The 12775-nt window shown below is 45.1% G+C and overlaps 1 protein-coding gene across 4 annotated transcripts in view; it reads left to right on the top strand.

The window, feature by feature from the left end:
- LOC144497122 (complement C4-like) overlaps window positions 1-12775 on the top strand; it is a 469428-nt gene that overhangs the window by 308699 nt on the left and 147954 nt on the right. For all 4 annotated transcript variants that reach the window (XM_078217916.1, XM_078217917.1, XM_078217918.1 and 1 more), the window contains one exon: window positions 4908-4991. In XM_078217916.1, coding sequence (XP_078074042.1) covers window positions 4908-4991 — 84 coding nt within the window. The remainder of the gene's footprint in view (window positions 1-4907; window positions 4992-12775) is intronic.

Raw genomic sequence — 12775 nt, 5'->3', positions numbered from 1 at the left:
GGACACTTAGATGATTAAAAATAAATTGGTGAGTCAGCATTCTGAGACTGCATTATTGGACTATGTGTCAAATTTTAGGGAAAGATTGAATAGAGCAGGTGAGTTGGCTAGATAGTATTTACAAGTGCCACACCATGTGATGAAACAGGAAGCGGAAAGAAATGAAATATTCGTAATTTTGCTGGTAGGGATATCATCTTTGTGTTACTACCAGTGGTAGGTGGACCTTTAAAAGCAAGGTTTAGTGGGCCTTAGCAAATTGAAAGGAAATTGAATGAGGTGAATTATTTGATAAGAACGCTGGAGACAAGGAAAGCTCACAGAGTATGTCATGTGAATATGATCAAATGGTATTTTAATAGTGAAGGAAAGCAGAAGTAGGATGTGTCAGTGGCTCCAACTCAGAGTGAAGAACCAAATCCAGATGATTCTGAATTTGACATTTCTCAAATTAAATTGGATAATGAGGAAGTTAAAAGGTTACCTTCGGAAGGAAAATCAAAATGATCTGTAAGAGTTATTAAAATCACATGGTGAAATATGTGGCAATAAGCTAGGAAGTACTAAAATAATTGTGAATGAGGTATTGGTAGAAAATGTTATTCCAATTGAGCAACATCCTGTAGCCATAATCCTCTGAAGCTGGCACAGGTTCAGAAGGGGAAACTGACGTTTACTCAGTCTGAGATGCAGCAGCCAAGAGGCTCGATCAGTCGTGAAAAACTGGTGAAAGTGGACAAGGAGAACCAGTTGCTGTAAAATAAGGTGAACAAAGAAAATGAGCAGATGTGGCGACAGATACAAGACATTTTGACTGCTTTGGAACGTGATCCTGAGTTGTTGAAATTACCTGAACATAATTTGCTGGGTTTTCGAAAACAACTCTTTGTCTATGTAAAGAAAAGTGCAGATGAATCAACAGTCACAGGTGAGCTCCAAAAGGAGATTGAGGAGCAGAAGCATTGCACTACTGCAGAAATAAAAAGGACAATGTAAAATGAGACTATTTGCTGAAAATGTACCATCATTTGAAATGAACTGCTGGAATAATGAATCTGTACAGTCTGCACAGACATGGATACCCAATTAAACCGTACTGGTGTTCAAATAAATTACAATGCTACTTGCAGCAGTGTAACTGCCACAGTGATCTTTGGAACCATGGTTGCAACAGATTCTGACACCAAGGGAAACAATCTACTGTGTGTCTTTGCAAAGAGTGCGCAGGATGTGATGGCAAAAATCCAGAACAAACAATGGAGTTGAACTGCGTGACAGAGGAGGAGATGAGGCTAATTAACAAGAGAGGGGACTGAGATAAAGTAACCTTTCTGACTGGCACTGATTACACACATGTAAAGTTTTAATCTCCTGATCCTGCCTAGTTTTCTGAGGACATTACCAGAATTAATTTGTCCTTGTACAGACGAAATTGAGCTTGGATTTGGAATCAATGCAGGATTAAGGACTGAGGAGAATTTTAAGAGAGGAACAAGGAAGCAGCATGTCACAAATATGATAAAGAAAGAAAGAGTGTATAATGGTGGAAGACAAGGACTGAAATGGACTGTACTACTGTTATGACTGCAGGATTTGATTTTATCAAATGTATATCTACTGGAGAGTACTAGCAGTGTGAATCATAGAATCTACAGTGCAGGAGGAGACCATTTGGCCCATTGCGCCTGCACCGACAACAAAACCACCCAGGTCCTATCCCCATAACCCTACATATTTACCCTCCTAGTCCCCCTGACACTAAGGGGCAATTTAACACAGCCAATCCGTGAAACATTGTTCCATCTGAACAAATGAACATGGGAACAAGGAGCAGGAATTTAGTCCCTATAGACTGCTCCACCATTTAATAAGATAATTGGTGAGCTGACAGCAACCTCAAATCTGCATGAGGCAAATATGTTCATTCTGTTGATGACCTTTGAACTTTCTTGTAATTTCTTGTTCCGGGATTAGCCATTTTTATAAAATTTGAGAGGTTAAATCTCCACCTATCGAGGAGACTTTGCATCAAAATCGCTGCCTGAGGCAGCTCCAGAGATAAAAGGGTCTCATGATGTTTGAACAGTCATAAAAAAATTGCCAAAATGTAAGGACACATCTTCATTTTGAAGACAACTTTTGGGTTTATTGTGCTAACAGTGTAATTTACAAACAATTCACCTCAAAATAAATTAAATAAATAAAACTACAAAATGTCGTGAATGTAGCCCAATCCATCACGCAAACAAGCTTCCCATCCATTGACTCTGTCTACATTTCCTGCTACCTTGGCAAAGCAGCCAGCATAACTAAGGATCCCACACACCCCAGGCATACTCTCTTCCACCATTTTCTGTTGGGAAAGAGATACAAAAGTCTGAGGTCACGTACCAACCGACTCAAGAACAGCTTCTTCTCTGCTGCGATCAAACTTTTGAATGGACCTACCTTGCATTAAGTTGATCGTTCTCTACACCCTAGCTCTGACTGTAACACTACATTCTGCACTCTCTTGTTTCCTTTTCTATGAACGGTATGCTTTGTATAGCACGCGAGAACAATACTTTTCACTGTATACTAATACATGTGACAATAATAAATCAAATCAAATCAAAATGAGTTTTGATATTATTTGAAGAAGGAAGTTCTTGTAGATGAGGGAGTGCAGTGAAGGCTCACCAGATTGATTCATGCAAGGAAGGGACTGATGTATGGGGAGAGATTGAGTTGGTTAGTATTACCTTTGCTGAAGTTTAGAATAAAAGAGGGAATCTCTTTGAAACCTATAAAATTCTTGGACACAGTAGAGGTAGGAATGATGTTCTTAATGGCAGGGGAGTCCCGAACCAGGGATCACTGTCTAAGGTGGTAACCAAAGCAAAGAAACATAGAAAAACTACAGCACAATACAGGCCCTTCAGCCCACAAAGTTGTACCGAAAAGTCCCTACCTTAGCGATTACTAGGCTTACCTATAACCCTCTATCTTACTAAGTTCCATGTACTTATCTAAAAGTCTCTGAAAAGACCCTATTAAATCCGTCTCCACCACCGTTGCTGGCAGCCCATTCCACGCACTCACCACCCTCTGAGTGAAAAACTTACCCCTGACATCTCCTCTGTACCTACTCCCCAGCACCTTAAACCTGTGACCTCTTGTGGCACCCATTTCAGCCCTGGGAAAAAGCCTCTGACTATCCACTCAATCAATACCTCTCAACATCTTATACACCTGAATCAGGTCACCCCTCATCCTTCGCCTCTCCAAGGAGAAAAGGCCGAGCTCACTCAACCTATCCTCATAAGGCATGCTCCCTAACCCAGGCGACATCCTTGTAAATCTCCTCTGCACCCTTTCTATGGCTTCCACATCCTTCCTGTAATGAGGCGACCAGAACTGAGCACAGTACTCCTAGTGTGGTCTGACCAGGGTCTTATATAGCTGCAACATTATCTCACGACTCCTAAACTCAATTCCTCGATTGATGAAGGCCAGTACACCATACGCCTTCTCAACCTGCACAGCTGCTTTGAGCGTCCTATGAACTCGGACCTCAAGATCCTTCTGATCTTCCACTCTGCCAAGAGTCCTACCATTAATATTATATTCCACCATCCTATTTGACCTGCCAAAATGAACCACCTCACACTTATCTGGGTTGAACTCCATCTGCCACTTCTCCGCCCAGTCTTGCATCCTATCAATGTCTCGCTGCAACTTCTGACATCCCTCCACACTACCCACAACACCTCCAACCTTTGTGTCATCAGCAAACTTACCAACCCATCCCTCCACGTCCTCATCCAGGAATTTATAAAAATCACAAAGAGTAAGGGTCCCAGAACAGATCCCTGGGGCACTCCACTGGTGATCGACCTCCATGCAGAATATGACCCATCTATAACCACTCTTTGCCTTCTGTGGGCAAGCCAGTTCTGGATCCACAAAGCAATGTCCCCTTGGATTCCATGCCCCCTCACTTTCTCAATAAGCCTTGCATGAGGCACCTATCAAATGCCTTGCTGAAGTCCATATATACATCTACTAGATATACTACATCTACATCTACAAAATACTACAAAGGTGGAATAACTAAAGGGAACCAGATAGTAGGGCCAGTAAGACTCAGAGAAAGAGCAGGCAGGGCATGGTTGCTGATCAAAGAGGGTCTGGTGGATTGAAGTGCATTTATTTCAATACAAGAAGTGTAACAGGTAAGGCAGACGAACTTAGAACTTGGAACTATGATGTTGTTGCTATTACAGAGACTTGGTTAAGGGAAGGACAGGATTGGCAGCTTAACGTTTCAGGATACAAATGTTTCAGGTGGGATACACGCACAGGATTTTAAGACCGGAGTTTAATTCATTGAAGTTGCAACTCTGCCCTGTCATGTTTAGTCACATAATTTGCCACCCTGGGAATCTGTCGGAAATATAGGTGAAAACAAAGTTACAGTCCATTATTCATCCCAAAAGATTCTTCTTCCCATTGCCTAGAACTCACTGTACATTCAGCAGTGAGATTTGCCATTCAGCCAAATGGTCCATATAAGGCTTTTCCTTACTACTTTCCTTCTTGCTCTATCAATGTATAAATTGAAAGTCGAATCAGTCAGATTATCAACTAGAAAACCAATTTATACAACTACCAAAGTTAACTTCCCCCCCTATCCCACCTCCCAAATCAATGCCTGCCTCAATAATCGAAGGGTGTTTTGTATAGATTTTATTTTATATGGAATAACATACTGGAGTTGGATTCATGTGTATGGTTTCATGATAAGAATAAAAAATACAGCTTTGTAAAAGATATAAAATGTGTTTGTGATGAATGGATGTTGCATGCGTTTCCCTAATGAGAAATAATACTTATACATTCCATTAACTGTCTTAATTTTTTTCCAGCCAAAACGTTCTATGAAATATATGAAGAAGAACCTTCCAACCTGGTCCCTTTCACTGACAATTATCTGTACATTCGTGCTATAGGTAAGAAAAGTTCAATTTTTGAATCTTTGTGTACTTCAGTAATGTGGGAGAAGACAGGTGATTGTTAGTCGGAAATGGTTAAGCACTGACAGAATAAATGTAGCAACAATTTTAACCTAATTTAAACGGGTGCAACCCAAACAGGATTAAATAGAACCTATGTTGTATATGCATGGCACATTCCGTGATCATTGCCGTGTCACTCTTTTCGATCTGATTATTTGTAGCAGTAGAATTTATAGTTAGTAAATAAAAATATTAGTCGAACATAGGACATAGAACATTACAGTGCAGTACAGGCCCTTCGGCCCTCGATGTTGCGCTGACCAGTGAAATCAATCTAAAGCCCATCTAACCTACACTATTCCAATATCATCCATATGTTTATCCAATGACCATTTAAATGCGCTTAATGTTGGCGAGTCCACTACTGCTGCAGGCAGGGCATTCCACGCCCTTCCTACTCTCTGGTGAAGAACCTACCTCTGAATTCAAATGAATATTCAAATTAACTTTGGTAGAAGTAATGGGGAGAGTAATGTGAAGGGAGAGAGAGAGAGAGAGAATAATTGTTCTCATAAAAAGGAAGTGCTGGAAAATTTCAGCAGGTCTGGCAGCATCTGCAAGGAGAGAGAAGAGCTGGTGTTTCGAGTCCAGTTGACCCTTTGTCAAAGGCTTTGATAGTTCAGGACTAAATATTTTGCCAGTATATTGGGGTGAAGTCTCTTACCCTTCAGAATATTCTGATCTGGGGGCAATTCGGACAGTCAAGGACGGCAGTGGGAATTTGTGTATGGAGTCAGAAGAGATAGGAGAGGTGATGAATGAATACTTTTCATCGGTGTTCACCAAGGAGAGGGGCCATGTTTTTGAGGAAGAGAAGGTGTCACAGGCTGATAGGCTGGAGGGAAGATGTACTAGCAATTTTGATTAAACTGAAAGTTGATAAGTCCCCTGGGCCTGATGAAATATATCCTAGGATTCTTTGGGAGGCAAGGGATGAGATAGCAGAGCCTTTGGCATTGATCTTTGCGTCCTCACTGTCCACGGGGGTGGTGCCAGAGGACTGGAGAGTGGCGAATGTGGTTCCTCTGTTTAAGAAAGGGAATAGAAATGACCCTCGTAATTATAGGCCGGTTAGTCTTAATCATAGAATCATAGAAACCCTACAGTGCAGAAGGAGGCCATTCGGCCCATCGAGTCTGCACCGACCACAATCCCACCCAGGCTCTACCCCCACATATTTTTACCCACTAATCCCTCTAACCTACGCATCTCAGGACTCTAAGGGGCAATTTTTAACCTGGCTAATCAACCTAACCCGCACATCTTTGGACTGTGGGAGGAAACTGGAGCACCCGGAGGAAACCCGCGCAGACACGAGGAGAATGTGCAAACTCCACACAGACAGTGACCCGAGCCGGGAATCGAACCCAGGACCCTGGAGCTGTGAAGCAGCAGTGCTAACCACTTTGCTACCGTGCCGCCCGGTGGTCTTCGGTGGTCGGTAAGTTGATGGAAAAGGTCCTTAGGGATAGGATTTACGACCATTTAGAAAGATGCAGCTTAATCCAGGATAGTCAGCACGGATTTGTGAAGGGCAAGTCTTGCCTCACAAATTTGATAGAATTTTTTGAGGAGGTAACTAAGTGTGTAGATGAAGGTAGTGCAGTTGATGTCATATACATGGATTTTAGTAAGGCGTTTGATAAAGTCCCCCATGTTCGGCTTATGAAGAAAGTAAGGATGTGTGGGATAGAGGGAAGTTTGGCCGATTGAATAGGTAACTGGCTATCTAACAGAAGACAGAGGGTGGTGGTGGATGGAAAATTTTTGGACTGGAAACCAGTTACCAGCGGAGTGCCACAGGGATCAGTGTTTGGTCCTCTGCTATTTGTAATTTTTATAAATGACTTGGAGGAGGGGGCTGAAGGGTGGATCAGTAAATTTGCTGATGACACCAAGATTGGTGGAGTAGTGGATGAGGTGGAGGGCTGTTGTAGGCTGCGAAGAGGTATAGATAGGATGCAGAGCTGGGCTGAAAAATGTCAAATGGAGTTTAACCCTGACAAATGCGAGGTGATTCACTTTGGTAGGACAAATTTAAATGTGGATTACAGGGTCAAAGGTAGGGTTCTGAAGAATGTGGAGGAACAGAGAGATCTTGGGGTTCATATCCATAGATCTCTGAAGGTTGCCACTCAAGTGGATAGAGCCGTGAAGAAGGCCTATAGTGTATTGGCGTTCATTAACAGGGGGTTTGAGTTTAAGAGCCGTGGGGTTATGCTGCAACTGTACAGGACCTTGGTGAGACCACATTTGGAATATTGTGTGCAGTTCTGGTCACCTCACTACAAGAAGGATGTGGAGACACTGGAAAGAGTGCAAAGGAGATTTACCAGGATGCTGCCTGGTTTGGAGGGTAGGTCTTATGAGGAAAGGTTGAGGGAACTTGGGCTTTTCTCTTTGGAGCGGAGTAGGTTGAGAGGAGACTTGATAGAGGTTTATAAGATGATGAGGGGGATAGATAGAGTGAATGTTCAAAGACTATTTCCTCTGGTGAATGGAGCGGTAACGAGGGGGCATAACTATAGGGTTCATGGTGGGAGATATAGGAAGGATGTCCGAGGTAGGTTTTTTACGCAGAGAGTGGTTGGGGTGTGGAATGGACTGCCTGCAGGGATAGTGGAGTCAGAAACTTTAGGAACATTTAAGAAGCTATTGGATAGGCACATGGAGTACTTCGGGATGATAGGGAGGAAATAGCTTGATCTGGGTTTCAGAAAAAGCTCGGCACAACATCGTGGGCCGAAGGGCCTGTTCTGTGCTGTACTGTTCTATGTTCTATGTAATTCGCCCAGAATACTCTGTAGCACAGTGGGCTGGGAGACACAAGCTGGCTGTTTAGCAGGTTCCCGCTGGACGCCGTGCCTCTGCGCTTCTCCGGCCGCCGGATTTCCAGCATCATCAGCTCCGGCCAGAAATCAGCATGGAGCTAATTAAAATCTGCTAATCGGTATTTGAATGTGATTAGCGGGCCTGGGACTGAAGTCTCCGGGCCCACTAGCCTCTACCCCCCATGCTCGGGGTGCTTCATTCCAGCAGGGTTTACAATAGCTCCCCACTAATGGGAAGCTGGCGGCCGATTCCACTGGAGTGGCGGGATGCCATGGAGGTCTCCACGGAGGTCGGGGGTAAGGGGGGGTGACCCCAGGCATTGCCAGCTTGGCAGTGCCAGTATGGCCTCCTGGCACTGCCCAAGGGGCAAAGTGCAAATGCACAGGAGGCACCTTGGCACTGAACAAAGAACAAACAAAAGTACAGCACAGGAACAGGCCCTTCGGCCCTCCAAGCCTGTGCCGATTATGATGCCTGTCTAAACTAAAACCATATGCACTTTCGGAGTCCACATCCTTCCATTCCCATCCTATCCATGTATTTGTCCAGTTGCCCCTTAAATGCTGCTATTTTACCTGCTCCCACTACCTCCCCAGGCAGTGCATTCCAGACATTCTGTGTAAAGGATTTGCCTTGAACATCTCCTCTAAACCTTTCCACACACACCTTAAACTGATGTCCCCTAGTACTTGACTTTTTTTACCCTAGGAAAGAGCATCTGACTATCCACTCTGTTCATGCCACTCATAATCTTGTAGACCTCCACCAGATCACCCCTCAACCTCCATTGTTCCAGTGAGAACAGACTGAGTTTATTCAACCTCTCCTCATAGCTAATACTCTCCAGACCAAGCAACATCCTGATAAACCTCTTCTGTACCCTCTCCAAAGCATCCACATCCTTCTGGTAGTGTGGCAACCAGAATTGTACACAATATTCTAAATGAGGCCTAACTAAGTTCTGTACAGCTGCAGCATGACCCGCCAATTTTTATACTCAATGCCCTGACCGATGAAGGCAAGCATGCCGTATACTTTCTTGACTACCTTATCCACCTGCGTTGCCACTTTCAGAGATTGGTGGACATGTACACCCAGATCTCTCTGCCTGTCAATACTCCAAAGTGTCTGTTGCCAGGGGAGGTAGTGGAAGCGGATTTGGCAGTGACTTTTAAGGGGCGTCTTGACAAATACACATGAATAGGATGGGAATAGAGGGATACGGTTCCCGGAAGGGTAGGGGGTTTTAGCTAAGTCGGGCAGCATGGTTGGTATAGGCTTGGAGGGCCGAAGGGCCTGTTCCTGTGCTGAAATTTTCTTTGTTCTTTGTTCTACCATTTACTGTATACCCCGCTCACCCCCGCTTACTGTATTCAGTGCTCACCAGGCATCGGGCAGTGCCAAGGGGCAGGGTCAGGAGGTGGGGACTGTTGGGGGAGATCCGTGGGGGAGGGGGTTCCTGCTGTCAATTTGCACTGGGATCAGTGACGGAGGGAGGGTGGACAGTGATCGGGGCTGCCATCAGGATGGGAGGGGTTGGGCCTGTCAGGGGGATTGGGGCTGTGGGCTGGGGGGGCATCAGGACTGCGGGGAGGGTGGGTCATAGGTTTACAGCATGGAAACAGGCCCTGCGGCCCAACCTGTCCATGCCGCCCTTTTTTTTTAACCCCTAAGCTAGTCCCAATTGCCCGCATTTGAGCCACATCCCTCTATACCCATCTTACCCATGTAACTCTCTAAATGCTTTTTAAATGACAAAATTGTACCCACCTCTACTACTACCTCTGTGTAAGGGGAAGTTTCTCGCTTCCTACCAGCATAAAAGACAAGCAGACATGAGTACAGTACAAAAAGGCAACACAAACTTTATTCTCTGTTTAAAATAACAGAAACCACAGGCCTGGGGAGAGACAGCTGCCACTCAACTGCTCTGCCTGGCCATTGTGCGCTTTACAATTTTTAGGGCTTTGAACTTCGCGCCAAACATGTGGTAATAGGCTCATCATTTACTCCCAGTTACATGATCAGTGCCTGCTAATAACACAAAGCAGTGGCACAATAGCAAGATATTAAAAAGCCATTATAGATCGGTGGAGCTGATCTGTGGCTGATGATGATGTGAACCCATTTCCCTGGGCTGATCTCTTTCTGGAGGGTTCCCTTTGTGTTTTGAGCTTCTTGCATAATCTAATCAGTTGAGCTATTGTCGATGTTTTCCCTGCTTGGAGTCTAAAGTGATTAGGCTGTCTGAAGAGGTTAAGTGGTGCCCATGAGTCATCACATTGCTGTGAGCTGCTGACAATATTTTAAAATAAATTTGATATACACGTGTAAAAATGTCCATGATATTAAGCATAAAAGCCATCTTAAGCATAAAGGTCGCCCCCTTCAACCCCTCCTCTTGCTCCTGGGCGCCGTCCTTGCGCCCCAGTGAGCACACCATCTTGATTGAATAGTCCAATGATTTCTTAGTTGAGATTCCGGAGTGTTAAAAAGATGTTCAGTAGTTCGTCAAAGAGTCTTTGCTTTTTCTCAGTTGACAGACCTGGCGTGATCTGCGCTCCGCCGAGCTCCAACGATGGGTGTCAGCTGGGGGTGTCTCCATGGCGGTCTTTAAATAAACGTTGTCGGTGCCTGGGCAGTGTGGTCGCGGAGCTGCAGTGGAGAAGGGGTCTCGGTGCGATACGTGGCGACAGCAGTTAGCCTGGGCACAAAACCTTTACAAATTGCACTTATACAGACTGACAACACATAGGCAAGCAATGATTATGCCAATTAGAACCATGGCTCCCTGCATTAAAAATGTCCCCCATCAGCCCCCATCAGCCAATCCATCCAGCTGGTGTTGGGGATCTCATATAGTTTTGTCACTTCGTTGTGAATGTGTTCCACTAGATTGGTGAGGTTCTCTGAGGCATCAGGGATGTATGTACAGCATTCTGTTCATATTAAGGCACAGGTACCTCCCTTACTCGCAATGAGATAATCTAAGGCTGGCGGGTCTGAAGGGCTACTGTCCTAAGGGTTATCAGCTCACTGTTTACCTCTGCCACAGCCTCCGCAGTAGCATTAGCAACTTCTTCCAGAATGCGAGCTTCTTTTTGTACTCGTGCTGTGCGTGCGCTCATCTGTAATCCTAGCCCTCCCAGGGAAGGGAAAAGGAATCCCAGGTATGAAAAGACTCCCCTCCTCTGCCTTCCCCCTTCCATCGGGGATGGTCCTTTAGGGTGGGGATGTGGTGTATGTAGGGAATAGCATAGCTTCGATAGCATGTCCCTGTCCAGTCATGGGGTAACCAAGGGTATGCCCTGTGACCGCAGACAAAGTAAGTTCCATTATAAGCAGCAGGGCTGTTTAAAATTCCTGGCTGCAGAAGGATCTGCACCGTGCTGTTTGGTGCACACTGGACTCTAAGGGAACTATCAGGTGCTGCTGGCGTAATGTCGAAGGCCTGGTTACAGTCGATCTTCCCTACTCTGAGGGCCTTGTTTAAACCTGTTGGACTTTAGAACATAGAACAGTACAGCACAGAAGAGGCCCTTTGGCCCACGATGTTGTGCCGAGCTTTATCTGAAACCAAGATCAAGCTATCCCACTCCCTATCATCCTGGTGTGCTCCATGTGCCTATCCAATAACCGCTTAAATGTTCCTAAAGTGTCTGACTCCACTATCACTGCAGGCAGTCCATTCCACACCCCAACCACTCTCTGCGTAAAGAACCTACCTCTGATATCCTTCCTGTATCTCCCACCACGAACCCTATAGCTATGCCCCCTTGTAATAGCTCCATCCACCCGAGGAAATAGTCTTTGAACGTTCACTCTATCTATCCCCTTCATCATTTTATAAACCTCTATTAAGTCTCCCCTCAGCCTCCTCCGCTCCAGAGAGAACAGCCCTAGCTCCCTCAACCTTTCCTCATAAGACCTACCCTCCAAACCAGGCAGCATCCTGGTGTTGTTAGATCCATTTGATGAAGGAGCAGCGCTCCGAAAGCTAGTGGCGTTTGCTACCAAATAAACCTGTTGGACTTTAACCTGGTGTTGTTAGACTCCTTACCCTGTTTTAGATATACAGACTGGCCCGATTGGGCGCCCTATCCCAGTGGTGTTTGTCAGGGTCAGGGAGGGTGGCTGGTGTGTGCAGTCATAACCCAGCAGCTGACGTTTACCGACTGTCCCTGCCTTGCACCCAGCAGACTGTAATTTCTCCTGTACAGATTTAAGGTGGTGCGTGAGGCTCCTGCCTGCTTCCTGTATAACCCACTCTACGGTCTCTTGGGCTGTCAAAGGGATTGGCCTGAGTGGGATTCCACCTTTGGAATGTCTTGGAATGTGGGTACATATCCAGCATTGAGATGCATTCCATTTCTCAGCATATACACGTGTAGTGGAATCCCTCTTTTTAACTCCACTGGGCTTATTTTAGGTTTGGTTCTCCGTTACCCAAACCCCACCAATGCCCGAGTGATTCTCTCTCTCGCCGATGGAACAATGGCCACCTTGCGTCTACTTCACTAGAGTAGCGCTCCCAAGAGAGAGAAAAGGAAACTGCTGCCTATCCACTACCTGGCAGCCTTTCCTGAGTGGGCGGTTTCGAAGCGCCCAGGGTACCCTCAGTTCTAGACTCCGGAATTGTGGTAAGGAATATTTATATTGTGACTTAGTCAGAGATCATTGGTGAGAAATTGAAAAGATCAAAACGGACTCCAACGGAAGTCAAAGATATATATATATATATTTATTAAAACATCAAGGTCAAAGGTCACCAAACACCAGGAAAACAACACACACTGCCTTATGCTCTATAAGACTATAACTATGGAAGGAATACTAAAACGGACACAACGGAATTCTTACTTTATACAAGTTTACCAGTGTCTTAA

This window comes from Mustelus asterias, chromosome 8, assembly GCF_964213995.1.
Source record: "Mustelus asterias chromosome 8, sMusAst1.hap1.1, whole genome shotgun sequence".
Classification (NCBI taxonomy): domain Eukaryota; kingdom Metazoa; phylum Chordata; class Chondrichthyes; order Carcharhiniformes; family Triakidae; genus Mustelus; species Mustelus asterias.
The sequence above is the reverse complement of the archived record's forward strand: the minus strand, read 5'-3'. Positions and strand labels throughout refer to the sequence as shown.